At 43.7% G+C, this 19,229-nt stretch overlaps 1 protein-coding gene across 1 annotated transcript; it reads right to left on the bottom strand.

The window, feature by feature from the left end:
- Positions 1 to 337: 337 nt before the first annotated feature.
- On the bottom strand, positions 338 to 18,810 carry LOC146073352 (extracellular calcium-sensing receptor-like). Its single transcript, XM_083180529.1, has 6 exons — positions 18,698 to 18,810; positions 16,182 to 16,473; positions 13,285 to 14,115; positions 8,367 to 8,594; positions 5,407 to 5,530; positions 338 to 1,239 (listed from the first exon to the last, which is right to left on the bottom strand). Exons 1-6 carry the CDS (start codon positions 18,808 to 18,810, stop codon positions 338 to 340), a joined length of 2,490 nt encoding a protein of 829 aa, XP_083036655.1.
- Positions 18,811 to 19,229: the final 419 nt, after the last annotated feature.

Here is a 19,229-nt window from a genome sequence, read left to right as displayed (position 1 = left end):
AAGAGTGGGTAAAGCTAAAGTAACCTGACAGTAGACGAGCAAGAACACCCAGTCAATCTTGACAGATTCTCTATATTTCCTTTCTTCTCCTGGTCCCCCAACCCACTGTGATCCCTCCTGCCCTGCCCCTTATGATTCTGGGAGAATGATGACATGTGATTGGTGCAGATCTCTTCGTGCATGGTTCTAGCGGTCTTATTATCCCAACATGTTATGTAAATTGTTCTATAATAATAAATACACTATGATAATTGTGCAGCATGACCTATGTTGATAAGTCCAGTATTACATACAGTATTTATTGAGCTTTATTCTGTTTATCGATGTTGATCTTATCTTAGTCTTTAATTTTCATGATGATAAGTTGACTGTTGTTATCTGGCCTGAACACAATGATGAAACATTTAGGCAGGAACATACAGATCACCAGAGCCCAGCTGGAAGCCAAGATGGCAAATATCTCCATGGCCACAGTGTACTTGCCCTGAGCACTGAGGGAGGCCGGGATAAAGGAGACCCAGACACTGAGGAAGGCCAGCATGCTGAAGGTAATAAACTGGGCCTCATTAAATCTGTCAGGGAGTCTCCGAGCCAGGAAGGCAACAATGAAACTAATGGTGGCCAGAAGGAACAGATAACCCAACATGGTCCAGAAGGCAACGGTGGAGCCCTCATTACACTCAACAATAATGTTGTCATGTTTAACATTAGTGTTATATTGCGGGAATGGAGACGCTAAGGACAACCAAGTGATGCACAAGATGAACTGTAACAGGAAGCAGATGATAATAATCATGTAGGACACTTGGGGGCGCATCCATCTCCTCAGATTGCTGCCTGGTCTAGTGGCCATAAAAGCAAACACCACCAGGATAGTCTTAGCCAAGATACTTGAGACGCACAAAGTGAAGGCCAGGCCAAACAGTACCTGACGCAGAAGACATGTCTGCTGGTGGGGGTAACCTATAAATACTAAAGAGCACAGGAAGCAGAGACACAGGGACATCAGCAAAAGACAACTTAGAGAGTAATTATTGGCTTTCACTATAGGAGTCTGTCTGTGCCGGATGAAAAGCCTCAAAATAACCACAGGAATAAGTGAGGATAATATGCTGATTGCAGCTAAAGTTCCTCCCAACGGGTCTTCATAGGAAAGAAACTCTGTGGATTTTTGGAGACATCTGGATTTCTGAGGATTTGGCCACTGATCCCAAGGACACCTGATGCAGGTCACAGAATCTGTAAGATAGCAAATATATATCATACTGTTATACATCTGTATAACGTTCTGTGACGTTGAAAAGAAAAAGTGAGAATGAGTTTATAAAATAATTTTTCTACCCATTCTGAAACTAGATATAAAAGGTATAATGCTATTTTATGATTTTTCAAAGCAAAAGTGAACATATATTTCAACTGAATGAAAAGTACAGTAGTTGGACACTGGCCAGCAGTCACCTGTCTTCAGCACGTTAAATATTACCTGATCCTCAGCATTCAACAGCCCCTTAGAGAGCCAATACCACTGCTGCTCTGCTGTCTAACTGCATCCTGGCTAAGGGATGACCAGTATGGAGAAAAATGTTAGGTGGAGACAGGGCCGGTGCTAGGGTGTTCGGTGCCCTCCTGCAAACTATAAATTTTCACCCTCCCATACTTTAGAAAGGGACACCACACACTGAAAGAAAGATGTGTGGTCTCACAAAGAAGGGGCGTGGCCACACTATAGTACTCCCATTTAAAATCACACCACACAGAAGCACAATCTTAGTCACATTACACAACACCAGTGCCATAACTAGCCATGTTTGTGCCCAAATGGTGACTTCCCCATCACCACAGTTAAAACTAAGAGAGTGCACGCTGAGGGTGCACAGCAAAAATGCAGGAGCGTGGCTTCATGGGGAAGGGGTGTGGTCACATAAAAGTACCAATAACAGTGTAAGGCCCATTACACATTATGCTACATACCATAATGCCCATTACATATTATGCTACACACCATAATGCCCATTACACATTATGCTACACACCATAATGCCCCTTTCACAATATGCACCACTGTAATGCCCATTACACATTATGGGGGAGATTCTCTGAAAATCTCCGCCCCCCTTCGCCACCCATCACAATTATAATTATCGCACTATAGAAGCTGTTACCAGCGCCGCAGGAAGCTGGCTCACCCCGCTGTCAGTGCGGTATGAGCTGGCTCTGGAGGAGGAAGGCCCTGATACAGTAAGTTTGTTGGTGTAAAAGTGAGGTGTGTGTGTGTGTAATAAAGTTGTACTTTTCTGTGTGTGTGTGTGTGTGTGTTTTATTTTAACATTTTTTTTACAGGTGGACTACAAGTCCCCACGGGCCCATTAATGCCCTGCATGCTGGGACTTGGGGTTCGCCAAGTCCCAGCATGCGGGGGAGGCCTGCTGATACTTGTAGTTCACCTGTATAAAGCAGATTTTTTTTGTCCCCCCCGTATTTTTGGAACCAGAACCGGTCCAAGAGTCCAGGGCTGGTTTCAGAAATACGGGGGACCCCTACGCTTTTTGTCCTCCGTACCATAAAAATTGGTGATTTCTATATTTTTCAATGGGAAAACATCTGGATGCAAACTGAGAAATCGGCACTTCCGAATGTGCGAATTCTTGGCAAAAAGTGCAATTTTTGCAGCAATTCGCATCCTATTAAGTTGGCGATTTAGGAAAAAAGTGTGAATTCGGCCATTTTTAGCGATAAAATCCCCCCCCCCAAAAAAAATGCATCCTATTAAATGTCACCCTATGTATTATACATTTATATACTGTGCATGCCGTTTTTTCACCTAGGGCTTGTTGCTTAAAGGTTTTTACACATATAATGCTGATATTGCAGTGTTAAGTAGCCGCTGCCTTTATCCCTTCCGCTGCTAGATATTATTATACTCTCCTCTCCAAGCCATGTGTCAGTGTCAGTTATTGCAGTACTGAAGCAATATATACTCTGCGCCAGTCACCGCCAATATTTGCTTTGTTATACATTCATATACTGTGCATGCCATTTCTTCCACTCACAGATTGTTGCTTCAGGGTCTAGATTGGGGGTGGTGGGTTAGTCGCACAAGACAGGATATATACCAATATATACACTAGTAGTTGGGTGTGTGAGTGGCTCCGTCTTTTATCTGTTATACCATGATGGGTTTTCCTATCATGGGGATAGTTGGGGTGTGCTACTATGGACAAGAGTAGAAGTGTAAATATAAGAAAGGAAGATTGTCACATTTATAGTGCACCAAAAGGGGATGGTAAAAATATCAGTCCTAAAAAGTTTAATCTTTATTGGGTATAGTGATAAAAGGCGGAGTATAAAAACAAACTGACAAACGCTAAGTGAAACAAGACACCATAAATTGTTTAAAAAGACTGTGTGTGTGTTTCAGTGCACAATATCAATCAAATTATTTATATGTCCAGCGTTTCAATCATATATCCACTTATCATTTGTATAGGTATGCTTCTCAGCTGTTAATGGATATTGTGTGACTTTGTTGCTCCCCAATCTTGTTTATAATGATAGGTACCTTTCAGTATTTATAATCGGATATCCACTGTATCAAACGGGCAACACTTGTTGCTGTATATATGGAGAGACAGTTTCTATCAAGTAATGAGAGAAAGTTACATTTGTATCACTCTTATCACTCTCCAAATTGCAACCAATTGTGCTTGGTAGTGGATCCTTGATCTATGCACAGCTTAAACAGTTGGGCTTTTATTGGAAATTTTCCTTTTAATAAGGCACTTGTTCTTAAGGGTTTATATTGCCGCAAGAATATGGTCTAAATGGGTGTTCGGTACCAGGCTTATACACACATTATTTATATACAATGGTGAGAGGTTCAGCTTGATTATTCCTATAATATTTAGCAATCATATGAGTGATCAAGATTGGTAAGCCTTCACTTTCTATAGTGTGTATACTCTATGCCGATAATTCCATGACACGCTGCTGTTGTTTGAAAAGCCGTCTCTGTATTAGGGCTAACAGCGTGTGTGTGCTTCCCCGTATAGCGGCACGTTGCTGGCTGGAGCATATAACAAAAATCTATTAGGTACACATAAAGAATGGGTATATCAGGCGTATATCAGGTTGGGGAGCATTGTTCTAAAAAGAGCATTTCAATTTCAAACGCTGGTGAGTATTAGTACATGGACCTCACAAGGAGGTAGTGCACAGAACGACGCCACACACAATCTGTGCGCCGACGTACATTCCGCTATCTCTTCATCAGCGCAACTGATGAATTTGCCCTGATGAAGCGGAGCAACAAAGTCACACAATATCCATTAACAGCTAAGAAGCATACCTATACAAATGATAAGTGGATATATGATTGAAACGCTGGACATATAAATAATTTGTTTGATATTGTGCACAGAAACACACACACACAGTCTTTTTAAACAATTTATGGTGTCTTGTTTCACTCAATGTTTGTCAGTTTGTTTTATACTCCGCCTTTTATCACTATACCCAATAAAGATTAAACTTTTTAGGACTGATATTATTACCATTCCCTTTTGGTGCACTATAAATGTGACAATCTTCCTTTCTTATATTTCTGCTTCAGAGTCTATTATGCATGCAATGATTGTCCCTTCTTGCTGATATTGCAGTGTTAAGTGGCCGCTGCCTTTTACCCTTTCCTGTTGCTAGACATTATTACACTCTCCTATCTAAGCCGTATATCAATGTCAGTTGTTGCAGTACTAATGCGATATATACTCTGCGGCGATCTACAGTTTGTCAAGGTGCACCTTGAGGTCTAGAGTTTGCTTGTATTGCAGATTATTATCTTTTTTATTAGTGGTACATGTTTAAACAGTCACATTTAATCATTCAGCAGACATCTCGGCATCAAGCCGATGCGCATTTCGCCGGATTTATGGCTTCGTCAGGGCAAGACGAGGCAGCCTGAGGCTGAGACCTTTATTTGTTGACCCTAGTAACTGTTGTCAGGGGTGGCTTCTTCTGTTTTTTTTTTATTCGATACCTACAGTATTCCACAAATCTTATTCTACTATCTTATGTTTTTTTTTTAACCACACAATTTCTTCACATACTTTCTATACTCACTCTCATTTTTAAAACCATAAGAAACAAATATAAAAAATAAAAATTAAAAAATAATATACCCTCAAAGAAGGGCTTTTTAGGGAATCAGAATAAAAGCTACATTTTAAATGGTCATATAGGAAAATTTTACGTCATACTAGTTGAAAAATTGAACGGGGATTCTAGTGCGATCAAAGTCATCATCATGAATCTCAGACAATTTTGAATATAGTTAAATATTTTAGTAAATAGACTACAGTTATTCAGGTCCTGTGTCTCTGATGATATCAGCATGTAATGTACATTACTTACCTGTTTGGTTAGATATTTCTCCTTGCAGACATTGGACACAATCAAAGCAGCAGACAGGATGTCCTGATCTAGCAGCCTTCCTGTATCCTGGAGGACAACTCTCACTGCAGACTGACTGTGGGACCTGGGGTCGGGATACAGTAATATGACATTTTATTTCATAAATGGTCTTCTCAACATAAAGGGTGAGAGATTTGGTAAGAAATCTCCAGGTTTTTTAAAGTGGCAATCATTTACACTTCCAAATCAAACTGGTTTTGCAGTGTAAATGATTGCCGCTTTAAAAAAATTGGAGAATTTATAGTTATTTTAATGCCCTTTTTGGGATTTATGAACATTGTTATAAATAATAATAGGATTTAAAGAATTCTAGTTATAAATCTGTACTAATTTAAGATTAAAATGTTTAATAACAAACTTTGAGAGTTTTATGTGTTTATTTAATATACTTTGTAGTTTTGAAGCATCTACCACACTCTCCTTGTACAAACTAGGGAGAGGGCATTTTTTTCAATGTATGAGAGAAATGGTGAAATATTCTGGGAAGACTGATTGGGACCATCCAGCATGGACGTAAAGTCAGGGGAGGCAGGGGGAGGTAGTGCTTCCCCTGTAATTTTGGGTACTTGTGTATTTTGGCGGCGCCCATCACATCGCATACCATAAGGCATGCGATGGTATGCGATGCGACGCGATATCGCGCGATATTGTACAATGCCATACAATTTTAAAATTGTATGACATTGTATATGACATACAATGCCATACAATGCGATGCGATTAAACATTGTATAAGCACCCTAATGGGTGCTTACAATGTTAAATGCACCCCCCCGCCACCCCCCCACTATAAACGTCAACCCGAAGCGTGGCGAGCGCAGCGAGCCCGCGAGGGGCAGCGGTACGCATCCTCCGACCTTTTCATACCCCCACTATCCACGTCGGCGTGGAGTTGAGAATAGAAAGTGTGGCAAGCGCAGCGAGCCACCGAGCCCGAAGCGTGGCGAGCGCAGCAAGCCCCGCGAGGGGACGCGGATACCTGTGAAGGCCGCGAGGGGACTCCGATACCTGTGAAGGTATCCGCGTCCCCTCGCGGGGCTCGCTGCGTTCGCCACGCTTCGGGCTCGGTGGCTCGCTGCGCTCGCCACACTTTCTATTCTCAACTCCACGCCAACGTGGATAGTGGGGGTATGAAAAGGTCGGAGGACGCGTACCGCCGCCCCTCGCGGGCTCGCTCCACTCACCACCCTTCGGGTTCACGTTTATAGTGGGGGGGTGGCGTAAGGGGGGGGGGGGTGAATTTAACATTGTAAGCACCCATTAAGGTGCTTAAAAGCACCCTTTAGGGTGCTTATACAATCTTTCATCGTATAGGGGGCAAAAATCGCGTCGCATCGCATGCCATCGGGTGCATGGCATGCGATGTGATTAAAACATTGCACGATGGGAATCGGGGGCGCCGCTATAATACACAAGTACCTAATTTTGTGTCAAATAATACAAATAATATACCTACAGTATTACACATATTCTGGGGGAAATTTACTAAGAATACGAATACGATATATCGTATTCTTAATACAAATGAATACGACTGCATACGGCTGTTTCAGAATTCCCTCCGGAATTCGTGTTCCAGAGGGTTATTTACATAGCAGTCAAATATGACTGCTTTATAAACCTCCAATGTCGTATTGATTCGTATGAGCGTCGATATATACGGCCACTAATACGAATTTGTCTAGGCAGTCTGCATGGATCAGTCAGATCCGTGCAGGCTGCAGTGTGTAAAAAAAATAGAAAAAATAAATAAATACAAAAACCGGCGTGGGGTCCCCTCCACAGCCGTAACCAGCACCAGGCTAAATGAGCCGGGGCTGGTAATAAAAAATTAAGAAACCCGGCAAATAGGGGTTCCCTGATTTTTTAAAACCAGCTCCAGGGCTGGGGTTGGCTCCCAAAATACGGTGGACAAAATGACCAGCCAGCAACCAATCCCAGCTCTCCCAGGGGGATAAAAGGCTCCAGCCTGCAGCGGGCTGGTGTCAGTGCTTCGCTTGTCATTCCGTTGGAAGGTTCAGCATCCTGTGCTCCTCCACCTTGCTCCTGTGCACCTTCAGCTCATCGTTTTGGTGCAACCCTGCTACAGACACCTGTGCACCTTCAGCTCATCGCTTTGGAGCAACCTCCGCTGCAGTCACCTGTGCACCTCCAGCTCATCGCCTCAGTGCAACTCCTGCTACAGACACCTGTGCACCTCCAGACCATCGCCTCAGTGCATCTCCTGCTGGAGACACCTGTGCACCTTCCGCTAACCGCTCCAGTGCAACCCCTGCTGCAGACACCTGTGCACCTCCAGACCATCGCCTCAGTGCAACTCCTGCTGCAGACACCTATGTGTCTCCGCCTGGTGCCTTCATTCTAAAGTTCATCTTCACAATAGACTTTACTGGTATTCCCTCTTCTTGAGTTCATCGCAAACTTACGTATGAGAAAGACTTATACCTTCCGGTCTCCAGACGATCCTGACCAACAACCGGGCCCACAAAACAACCAGGGGCCTTATTTTGGTTCATTCTTTCTGACAAAATCCTTCTTAGATGGGCAAAACCATGTGCACTGCAGGTGGGGCAGATGTAACATGTGCAGAGAGAATTAGATTTGGGTGGGGTTTTACTTCAAAGTAAGATCTATATTGCAGTGTAAAAATAAAGCAGTCAGTATTTTCCCTGCACAGAAACAAAATTACTCACCCAAATCTAATTCTCTCTGCACATGTTACATCTGCCCCCCCTGCAGGGCACATGGTTTTGTCCATCTAAGAAGGATTTTGTCAGAAAGAATGAACCAAAATAAGGCCCCAGGTACTGACATAGGCTAATTGGCTTGTATGTGAGTGTTGACCTAGCAATGACTTGTAAACTATTGTGTAGGAACCAGAGTTTCACCTGTAGCCTCACCTGCTGATCCCCCATTGACCACAGCAACAGACTTGAGTTGATGTTCAGAGCTTCATCAGGAAGTGCAACATTATTGTAATTGCCAATCTGAATTTGCTCTAAAGTCCCTTCTGGACCCCGTTGCCAGTTCACAATACTGTAGACTGCAGGTGGGTCTCCATTCTTATCAAAGTAAATGTTATTACCACCATTAAGTGTGAGTCTGACATCCTTTATGTAGTGTGTGAGCTATGGAGAGTGGGAGAAGATGGGTATTATTTGTTGTCACTAACAAGATAATGAATCAAATAGATTTCTTTGTCCAAAAATACGTATTGGTTATACATAAAAAGTATTATTAATAATAATAATAATAATAATAATAATAATAATAATAATAATATTGTTGTTATTATTGAGATGTTGCTGTCACTGGCTCCTGGAATGCAATTAAGAAACACAAAGTCAGTTTACTTTACTCTACAATAGGACCTTTCTATTGTAATATGCTTCTCTTTATAGTGGTACATGGTCATCCTGGTGTCCAGTCAACGGACCTATGTTATGGTCAACCGTGCTTAGTTGAACCCGTCTAGATGCCCTTCAAGATAGACGACAACGTGTAGATCGACAATAACAGAAGTTAGATGCCAGAGTTATAGCGACATGAGCATGGCCGACGGTCACATGGTCGACATGAGTTTTTCCCTTTTTTGGAGGGTGCTGGATGCCATAGTTCGACTTGGTTCATACTTTAATATCCACATGGACACAGGGTTCGATCCTATTACTCCCGAAAGGTGCGAAAGGCGCTGAAAATGGCACCCAAATTCATTAATTAAGCCTAACTCACACTCTTCGCAGGGCCGAATTTGCTCAAAATTGCTTGCACCCTTACGGAGGTGCGAGCACTTTTAAGCGAATTCGGACCCACCGTAAAGGGCGCCTGGTGTCATGATGATTTGCACTCATGAAAAACCCACAACGTTCGGGAGTAATAGGATCGACCCCCATAGAGTAAGAATATAATAGTCTGCCATAAGCATGGTGAGCGCAGTGAGCCATGCGAGGAGACACTGTGCACATATACAGAGTCCACGAGGACCCCTGTGACATTTAGCACCAAAAAATACGAAAAACTCATGTCAACCATGTGAGCTTCGACCACGCTCGCCTTGCTCTAACACTGGCATCTAATTTCCGTTACCGACGATCTAGATGCTTTTGACTATCTTTAGGCGTCTATCTAGACAGGTTCAACTAAAGGTAGTTGACCATAACATGGTCAACCTAGACAGCTTCGATCGCTCATTCTTTGGGGGTCTTTATTCTAGAGGTCATGTAGCAACTGAGATTTACAATATAGTCATCATAAAATAAAAGTTTCCTTCAGAGCATTAGGGTCACCACCAACTCCCTAGAGCTCCATCTACCTGGTCATCTGTATTGACCCGGTTCGTCCCTCATTTCATCCTACAGATTTGGAGTTGTTTGTATAATTTTATCTAATTTCTGGTTACTCCCTAGATTAATTCTCCAACTACAGATGTAACAGGTCTTATCCTTGCTGGCGATCCGCCAGCAACACGGCACCTCTATCTGACTGAGACGCGCATGCGTCCCCCACGCACGCGCGTCTCAGTATCCGGGCGGCGGGGCGGCGAGGCGGACGCAATACTGTCCGCCTCCCGCTCGACAGGGCTGGGGGGGACCTCTGGCCACTGTGGGGGGGTGCGGTCGCCCGGTGTGGGCACCGGGCGACCGAGGGCAGCACCGTCGGAAGGGGACGCGCGCGCACCTCGTGCGCGCGCGTCCCCTTCCAGCATACAGATGGCGGCGGGGCAGGGGATGGCGATGGCGATGCCATCGTCATCCCCTGCAAAGATGAATCCCGCTACATCTGTACCAAGTTTTACTGTAGCATACAAATTACTTTTAATTTCTTGAGGGTTGGGGCCACGAGCTGAGCACCAGTTGCAATGAATACAAAATGTACTTGTTGGGAGGCCCTGGCAAAGCACCAAACCACTTATCTCACCATTGGGGGTCCAATTTTTAGCACCACAACCACAGAGAGTGGAGGATTTTTTGATATTTTTTAATACCCCTATCCTATTAGCTTGTACGAGAAACTATAATTGTTCATGTGTAAACGTCCAGCAAAAAGCCATGAATGAACGCAATTTAGTAATCCTTATTGCAGATAAAATGGGCACTGAAGTGTAGGCTATTTGGGATAATAGGACAACTCCCTTTGAATCCATTAGCAGTGGTTAAAAAACTTCTGCTAGTTGGATATATCCTCCTATATATTTCCAACAATATTATTATTATTATTATTATTATTATTATTATCAATATGAATTTTATTTAGAATTATTATTATTATTATTATTATTATTATTATTATTATCAATATGAATTTTATTTAGAATTATTATTATTATTATTATTATTATTATTATTATTATTATTATTATTATTATTTTCAGGCAGCTGGGATGATCTATTAGCCTTGCTTGATATTATAATAATAATAATAATAATAATAATAATAATAATAATAATAATAATAATAATAATAATAATTATTATTATTATTATTATTATTATTATTATTATTATTAGTAGTAGTAGTAGTAGTACTTGTGTAGTTTCACGGTGCCAGTGTGTGTTTATTAACCTAGATAGCTGTGTTTACAGTTTCTTTGAAAATTGGCAGCCTGCCAGAGTCCACGTCCTGAGTCTGTGATTACTTAACTGTGAAACTTGGCTGGTTTCCAGACTCCTACACTGTACTAGGCTAGCGCGCGGTCACTCTGTGCTTAATCTGTGTAACTGTACTAAGGTACGTTATCGGTGAAATAGCAGGAGGGGGGGGTGGGTTTGCGCTGCAGCAGCGTCACAGTCCCAAACAGCGGCTGTACTCGCAAACTGCCTCTAGTTGGCCGCAGTCAGAATTTAAATCCCAGTCACAGTTGTGTCCCAGTCACAAACACACTTTCCACGGCAGCCCGAAGCGTGGCGAGCGGATGCGGTACGCGTCCGACTGACCGTTTCATACCCCCACTATCCACGTTGGCGTGGAGTTGATTTTATATAGTTTGGCAGCGAGCCACCGAGCCCGAAGCATGGCGAGCGGACGTGGATTACTTCACATGTATTCCGCGGGGCTCGCTGCGCTCGCCACACTTCGGGCTCGGTGGCTCGCTGCGCTTGCCACGCTATATAAGATCAACTCCACGGCAACGTGGATAGTGGGGGTATAAAAAGGTCGGTCGGACGCTTACCGTATCCGCTCGCCACACGTTGGGATGGCGTAGATAGTGGAGTAAACAAGGACAACAGCTGTTAAGTCGACAGGTGTCATTATTAACAGGTTGACACCCCCTTTGGAAGTAGACGCTATTTGTAATGCTATTCCTGAGTACAGCTGCTGTTTGAAAATGGGAAGATACTGTTACTGGGACGCAACCTCTTGTTGCGGCCAACGAGACTCTGTTAGCGGCTACAGACAAAGTTTGTGACTGAGATGCTACTACAGCGCAAAAAAACCACTGTAACGTAGCTTATTACAGTGAGCGCGCGCTACCTCAGTACAGTATAGAACTCTGAAAAGCTGCCAAGTTTCATACTTTAACTACACACTGAGGGGTAGATTTATTATAGCGCCGCTATAACACTTCCTGCTTTGCCTCAGTAGCGAGGCGAAACAGGAGGGGACAGCCACAAGATCTACTGAGATCTTACCTGCCGAAGCGGGGGAACGCTAACTCCCCTTCCCCTCTGGCGATGCCTCCTCCAGCTGGCAGTGCATCAGTTAACACTGACACGCTGTCAGCTTCTCCCCAGCCAGCTGGACTGCGCATATGCGGGATCTTGCTACTCTCGCAAGATCCACAGTGCAGCTCAGAGCCAGCAGCAGGGACAGCGCTGTCCCTGCTGTGGGCATCGCCGCCTGCAGTTGTCGAAGTCGATAGCTGCAGGCGGCGGAACGGTCAGCGATGCTGACCGTTCATAAATTAGGCTAGAGGCAGGCGCGCAGCATGAAATATCGTAGCTGCGCTAACCCTCCTGCCTTACACCGCCACCGGTAAAGTACCCAGCCAGCGGGTTTCATAGATATAGTGAAGCGCTATCCCCTGCTTTAGCGCATGGGGATAGTGCATATGCCTCACACCGCCAGATAATAAATCTGCCCCTCACTGAGCCCGGGCGCTAGCTGGTAAGCTGCCAAGTTTCTCAAAGTAAATGTAAACAAACTGCTGGGCAAGCTGCCAATTTTTAAGATAGAGTAAACATGGCAAGCTGCCAATTTCACAGTACAGTAAACAGACAGTGGCGCCGTGAAACTAAACAAATACCTTATTATTATTATTATCATTATTATAATTATGTTTACAAAGTTGTCACTTTTCTTGGGTTCTGGACGGTCTCCCCACTTTTTCATGCACTTCTCACAAATCACATATTGTAGAGAATCAGCACACCCTGCTGTGAGTTCTGCAAACAGGCATTTTTAATTGGATTGAGGAAATTTTGTGTATGTGCAATCATATGAAGGGGATGCAGTTATAATCCCGGCGGTTGTAATCTCGGCATTCAAAATCCCGACGCCGGAATCCCGAATGACAAAATTCCGACACTTACTCCCTCTGTGGGTGTCCACGACACCCATTGAGGAAGAATAAATTAGTGTGCCGAGCGTAGCGAGGTACCGAGACCGCTATGTGGCAAGCGCAGCGAACCCGCAAGCGGGCGTGATCCACATCCCCCCTTGTCGGGATTTTGAACGCCAGGATTTCGTATCAATCCCATGTGAAGCCTTTGTGTTTAATAAAAAAAAAAAACTAGCAACTTGCACCTAATTGTAGTAACCCTATAGTATTTATATAAACTAGAATTACATTTGACTACTAAATCTTAAACATTATGTTACCTTCCATGGTTTGAAATTCAAAATGTCCGCACAGGTTCCACGGGGAAATGGCCCATCACCTGACCTGCAGCTTCTCAGATTATCCAAAGCTTTAGCCAAAACCATCGCAGATGAATAAGGGTAATATGAATATTTTAGGCTTGTGCTGTAGCTAAAGCTGTTCCCGACATCATCCAACCGCTCCTCTCCTGTACATGCTTTTACTGGGCCCTCCAAAGAACCAGTAAGGTTTTTACCATAAAGAAATTTGCAGCTGAAAACTTTCTCCCAGTACAAGTTCTCCCAGGTCTCCTCCATAGACTGCGAAGGACGTAGCTTGCTGAGATACTGACTTAATCCTTGAACCACATAATCCTTAGCAGCTAAACCAAGAGCACCAGAAAAAATGTTAAAATAATTTCTTGTTGATAGTAATGGGGTCCTGGCCCAACCTCCATTTCCAATAAAAATCCTTCCTGTGAGGTTCTGTTTCAACATTTCATTCGCAACATAAACAAATTCAAAATCAGCAGAGAAGACAATGACCACCTTAGCTGTTGACTCCTTAATAACCCTCACTATATGTGGAGCATTGCGATCTGGTTGTCCTATACGTATATATTCAGTAAAAGCCACACATGCCCCAGCCTTAATTATCTCTTGTTTTATTAGTTGAAGTCCCAGAAGACCGTAATCATTGTCTGTAGCTACAAGACCAATCCAGGTCCAACCAAAGCTCAATACAAGCTGAGCTATTCCCATACATAGGGATTTATCATTTGGCATAGTCCTGAAGAAAGATGGAAACATGTCTCGGTTACTTAGCAGAGGAACACTTGAGTATGGGCTGACCTAAAAGTAAAGATAACAAGTCATAATGTTATTAATTTCATTAAAAGAACATTTACCAAACTATAAATACATTCCAAACAAAAAACACACTTTCTTGTGACCCTAATGCTGGTTAGACATTTTTAACTTGTTTGTCACAGGCCAACCACGGTTCAGCAGAGGACTATACAAAGGTCTACTTTTCCATCCAAGCCAACCCATCCGGACCAGTCTTTAACAATTCCATAATAAGAGCGGATATATTATTCTATAAATCTCCTGTATCTTACTAGACTAAAGAATGTTTGTAACTTTGTGACTGTGGTTCTTGGCCGAGCTGTGTCTGTATTCGACTGTGAACTACTATGTACCCCAAGTGCTTGGATTCTATCATAGTAGTAGTAGTACAGTAGTACGTTTATTTATAAGGCACCACAAAGTGTCCGCAGCGCCGTACATAGCAAACAAAAAACAAATTACAAGGTAACGTACAGGGCGTGTTGATAAAATACAGCATAAATAGGGGTATAGCCGGTAGAACTAAAATCAGCATCAGTTCAGAAGTAGGTGTCGAAATTGTCGAGGAGACTGAAGATGAAGTAGAGGAAGGGAAGAACAGGGCAGGAGTGCTGGTGAGGTAAAGAGGTAGGGTGAGTACGTGAGGAAGGAGGGCCCTACTCATAAGAGTTAACAGACTAAAAGGAGATGGGTGGGCGAACGAAAAACAATAGGATAAGTAGGAATGGATGGGAACGGAGGCAGGATAGGAGGATCAAAAGAGGTTAGGAGGAGGAGGGATAGGTTAGTCGGAAGAAGTCGGTTTTGAGGGAGTGCTTGAAGGAGGTAAGGGAACCAGAAAGCCTGATGGGTGGCAGGAGGTTGTCCCAGTGCAGGGGGGCAGCACGAGAGAAGTCTTGGACACGGGAGTGGGAGGAGGTGATTAGGTGAGAGGTCAGTCGGCGGTCAGTGACAGAGCCAAGAGGATGGGAGGGAGTGTGGATAGAGATCAGTGAAGAGAGGTAAGGAGCGATGGAGGAGGAGAGAGCCTTGTAGGTGGTGGTGAGGTGTTTAAAGAGAACTCGGAAAGGAATGGGGAGCCAGTGAAGAGATAGACAGAGGGGGGAGGCGGAGGTAGAGCGGCAGGAGAGGAAGATGAGCCTAGCAGCAGCGTTAAGAATGGATTGGAGAGGTGGAAGGCGGGTGAGAGGTAGCCCAGAGAGAAGGATGTTGCAGTAGTCAAGGCGGGAGATGACAAGAGAGTGAATGAGAATTTTGGTAGCGTCAGTGGAGTGGAATGGTCTGATGCTCGAGATGTTGCGTAGGTGAAAGCGGCAAAACTTTGAGAGAGCACGAATGTAGGGGTGAAAGAGAGGGAGGAGTCAATGATGACACCGAGGCAGCGCGTTTGGTCGGTGGAGGTGATCTCGGTTTCACAAATGCTGATGGAGATAGTGGGAGAAGAGGTGATGTTCGGGGGATGGAAGATTAGAAGTTCAGTTTTAGCCATGTTTAGTTTCAGGAAGCGTTGGGTCATCCCGGCTGAGATGGCCGTGAGGCATTTGGAGACCTTGGACAGGGTGATGGGGATAGGTCGGGGGAGGAGAGATAGATTATGGTATCATAAAGGTGGTAATGGAAACCATAGGAGCTGATAAGGGTGCCCAGAGAGGTGGTGTAGAGGGAGAAGAGGGCCAAGGACTGACCCTTGGGGAACACAGACTGGCTGCGGGGTAATAGGAGAGGAGGAGCTCGGAGTGGAGATGGAGAAGGAGCGATCGTAGAGGTATTAGGTGAACCAGGAGAAGACCGTGCCAGTGATGCCAAAGAAGCAGAGGGTGTTGAGCAGTAGAGGGTGGTCAACAGTGTCAAAGGCAGTTGACAGATCAAGCTGGATGAGGATAGAGAAGAGGCCTTTGGATTTAGCAGATAGTAGATCGTTGGTGAGTTTGGTCAGGGCAGTTTCTAGTCCATGGTTGCTGTTTGTATCCTCTCCTCCTATGTTGTTTATATTATGATTTATTTACTATATTTACTATATTTTATTATAGTTTTGAGAATATTTGAAAAAAAATCTTCAAATGTCTTACCTGTGGGTATCTGAAGGTCCCCAGAACATGAGCCAACATGATTGAGTTTGCAGAAACTATAGACCCAAGAACGGCAGAGTAAGTTGGCCGAGAACTACATTTGCTGTTGGAGGTGACGGTGGTGAAGTCAGTCAGGAATTGTAACGCTCCTTGTAACTCATAATGTGGTATGTTACAGGTGTCATACATCTGGAAGCCTAATGTTATGTTTGGGAGAATAGTGGGATCACTGTTGATCTCCTCTATGGCGTGTATCACAGCCTGGGTCATATGGTAATTGTCAAGGCTGAACCTTTAGGATAAAAAAAAAATATTACAAGATTCGTCTTCCTTAACCTTCATTTCAAATCATTATAAATAGTTTGCACGGTATCTGCAAATAAATATGATTTACAGCAGGGATAGCCAACTCCATTCCTCAAGAGCTACCAACAGTTAGGGGGAAATTTACTAAGAATACGAATACGAAATTTTGTATTTGTTTTCTTGGTACTCTTTACCTAGAAGGGCGCCCATCGCGGCCATCGCGGGCATTGAATGCACTAAAAAATCGGGTGCGATGCGACCGACGCGATGCCGGCGATTTCCCAAATCGCGGGCATCACGTCGGTCGCATCGCACCCGATTTTTTAGTGCATTCAATGCCCGCGATGGCCCCGATTTTTTACTAACGATGCCCACAATCAAAATCGTGGGCGCCCTTCTAGGTAAAGAGTACCATTTTCTTAATACGAATGAATACGACTGCATACGGCTGTTTCAGCCGTATGCAAAGTCGTCTTCTGGAGAGGAATTTGCAAAGCAGTCAAATACAACTGCTTTGTAACCCTCTGATGGCGTAATAACTCGTACGGACGCTAATACAAATTCGTACATGCTGCAATGTGTAAAAAAAAAAGTAAAAGAAATAAATAATAAAAAAAAAAAAAAAACTTGTGGGGTCCCCCCCACAGCCGTAACCAGCACCAGGCTGAAAGAGCCGGGGCTGGTAATAAAAAATCAGGGAACCCGGCAAATAGGGCCGAGAGTCGAGAAAGCCGGCTCCTGATTGGCCGCTAGGCGGCCAATAGAAGTGTGTTCTTACAATTGACCTGAAATAGAAAAATAGCGCAGCCTTCCTAATTTCTTTTCTGGTTTTAAAAATACGAATACGTAAAAAAAAAATTGTATTTTCGTGAAAAATACGATTTTTTTTTCATGAATTCAACTTAGTAAATTTCCCCCGGTTAACATTTTCCAGATTTCCTCACAGAATCACAAGTGAAGTAATTATCTCCAGCTGCAGATCATTTATAATGTGTCAGTCAGTAATGCGTGCACCTGTGCCCCAGCTTGGTGATCTAGAAAATGTGAACTGTTGGTAGCTTTCAAGGACTGGAGTTGGCTACCACTGATTTACAGTATATGTGTTAAACCAAAGTATGGCTACCTCAAAGCCTTTTGACGAAACACATGTAGGAATCCAGCAGGAAGTTTGCTACAAGCAGCCAGCAATGATGCTGGGAATGCTGGGGGTGATTCAATACTGCTCAGTACTGCTAACTGAGAGGCTTCATGCTGCCCCGCCGAAAACCCCCCCCCCCCACACACACACAAAATCTCTTCTCACTAACACATCCTCGCTAGCAGGAGAAATAATTTAATAGTCACATCGAATGATTTCTCCTACCGTCACAAATAAAAGTCAGTCAGAACTGACTTATTCACTAGTGCTAGGCTGAAGACTGTGTGAGCATCTGACATCCTGTGTGAAGGCATCATCCCGCCTGCATTCCCATGGTCGAGCCCTGTTGATAGCTGGCACTTTGGACCTGGACAGGATTACCCATTATACCTAAAGCATTGTCAGAGTAAACTGAGAACATCAGTAATACAGAAGCTACTTACAGTGTGCACAAGATCTTGGGCGGTTTCTCAGTGAATGGAAGCTTTTGGTAAATTCTGCTGATATGAACACTTATCAACACTCCGATCATGATATCCCCGGGCTGTGTTATCCCCTCCAGCACCGACAGAGGAGGAAGACTACATCTCTGATCCATGGAACACACCATTAGAGTGAGGAAGAGGAAGACATTTATATATATGGTATAGGTACAGTCCATTAAGTGTGAACGAAACACTAATCACCTATAAAGAGGAAATAGGCATCAACATCATGTTCTATATTACCACAAGCATCAAATAATTGAAAGTCCCTCTCCTCACCTCTCATAATACCAACTATCTCTAACCTCCTTACTATACCCTCACAGTGTGCTAGGGTCGTTTGGTGGTTTTAAGTGTATAAGGGGTTAGTGATGATGAAGAAAGTGCGTGTGGTATATTTTCCAGCTTAAGAAAGCTGCCAGGCAGTTTTTGGCCTTTTTTGTTAGTTTTCCTTGAAAATGTAAAAACCGACAATTCTGCAGTTTTTTTTTACTAACGCTGCAAATCGCTGCATAGTAAACACTAATTATTACACAATTTGAAACCCTTTTGCTATAACCTGCCTGTAACAGGTGTCTTATACTTACTGTACTTGTCTGTATCCTTCTGTGTCTTCCGCGCTGTCATCTCCAAGCCTCATACAGATAACCGGTATTACACGCAATGCTGTGACCAATATATACTGTATGTCGCTGCTCATCGTAGTCACGTTACGTCTGGGACATACTCAGTGGGGTATTTACAAATGTGATCTGTGGGCATTGTAATTTAGGGAAGCGTAATGACACATAATTGTGCAGATGTGATCTCCCCGGGTGATAACATGTATCCATCTAACCAACATGACTGACAGTGAGCAGGTGTTGTCTGTACAGTGACACAAGTATATGAGACATTTATTACAGTATTATGGAAGTTTTATTAGTAGAAGACATTTTTGATCCTGACAACAGTGACCGTCCCTCCCAATGGGTGGGGAATGCCTGTGTTTTCGGGGGCACGCCCAGTAAACGCTGCGTTTCCTCCCCCCAAATGGTCGCAGGGTGTCAATCATGCTGCGGCACGGCTGCAATTCACAGTCCTGTGTGTATGTCTGAATCAGGCCCATTTTCCACTAGT

This window comes from Crinia signifera, chromosome 4 (assembly GCF_055691185.1).
Source record: "Crinia signifera chromosome 4, ASM5569118v1, whole genome shotgun sequence".
Classification (NCBI taxonomy): Eukaryota; Metazoa; Chordata; class Amphibia; order Anura; family Myobatrachidae; genus Crinia; species Crinia signifera.
The sequence above is the reverse complement of the archived record's forward strand: the minus strand, read 5'-3'. Positions and strand labels throughout refer to the sequence as shown.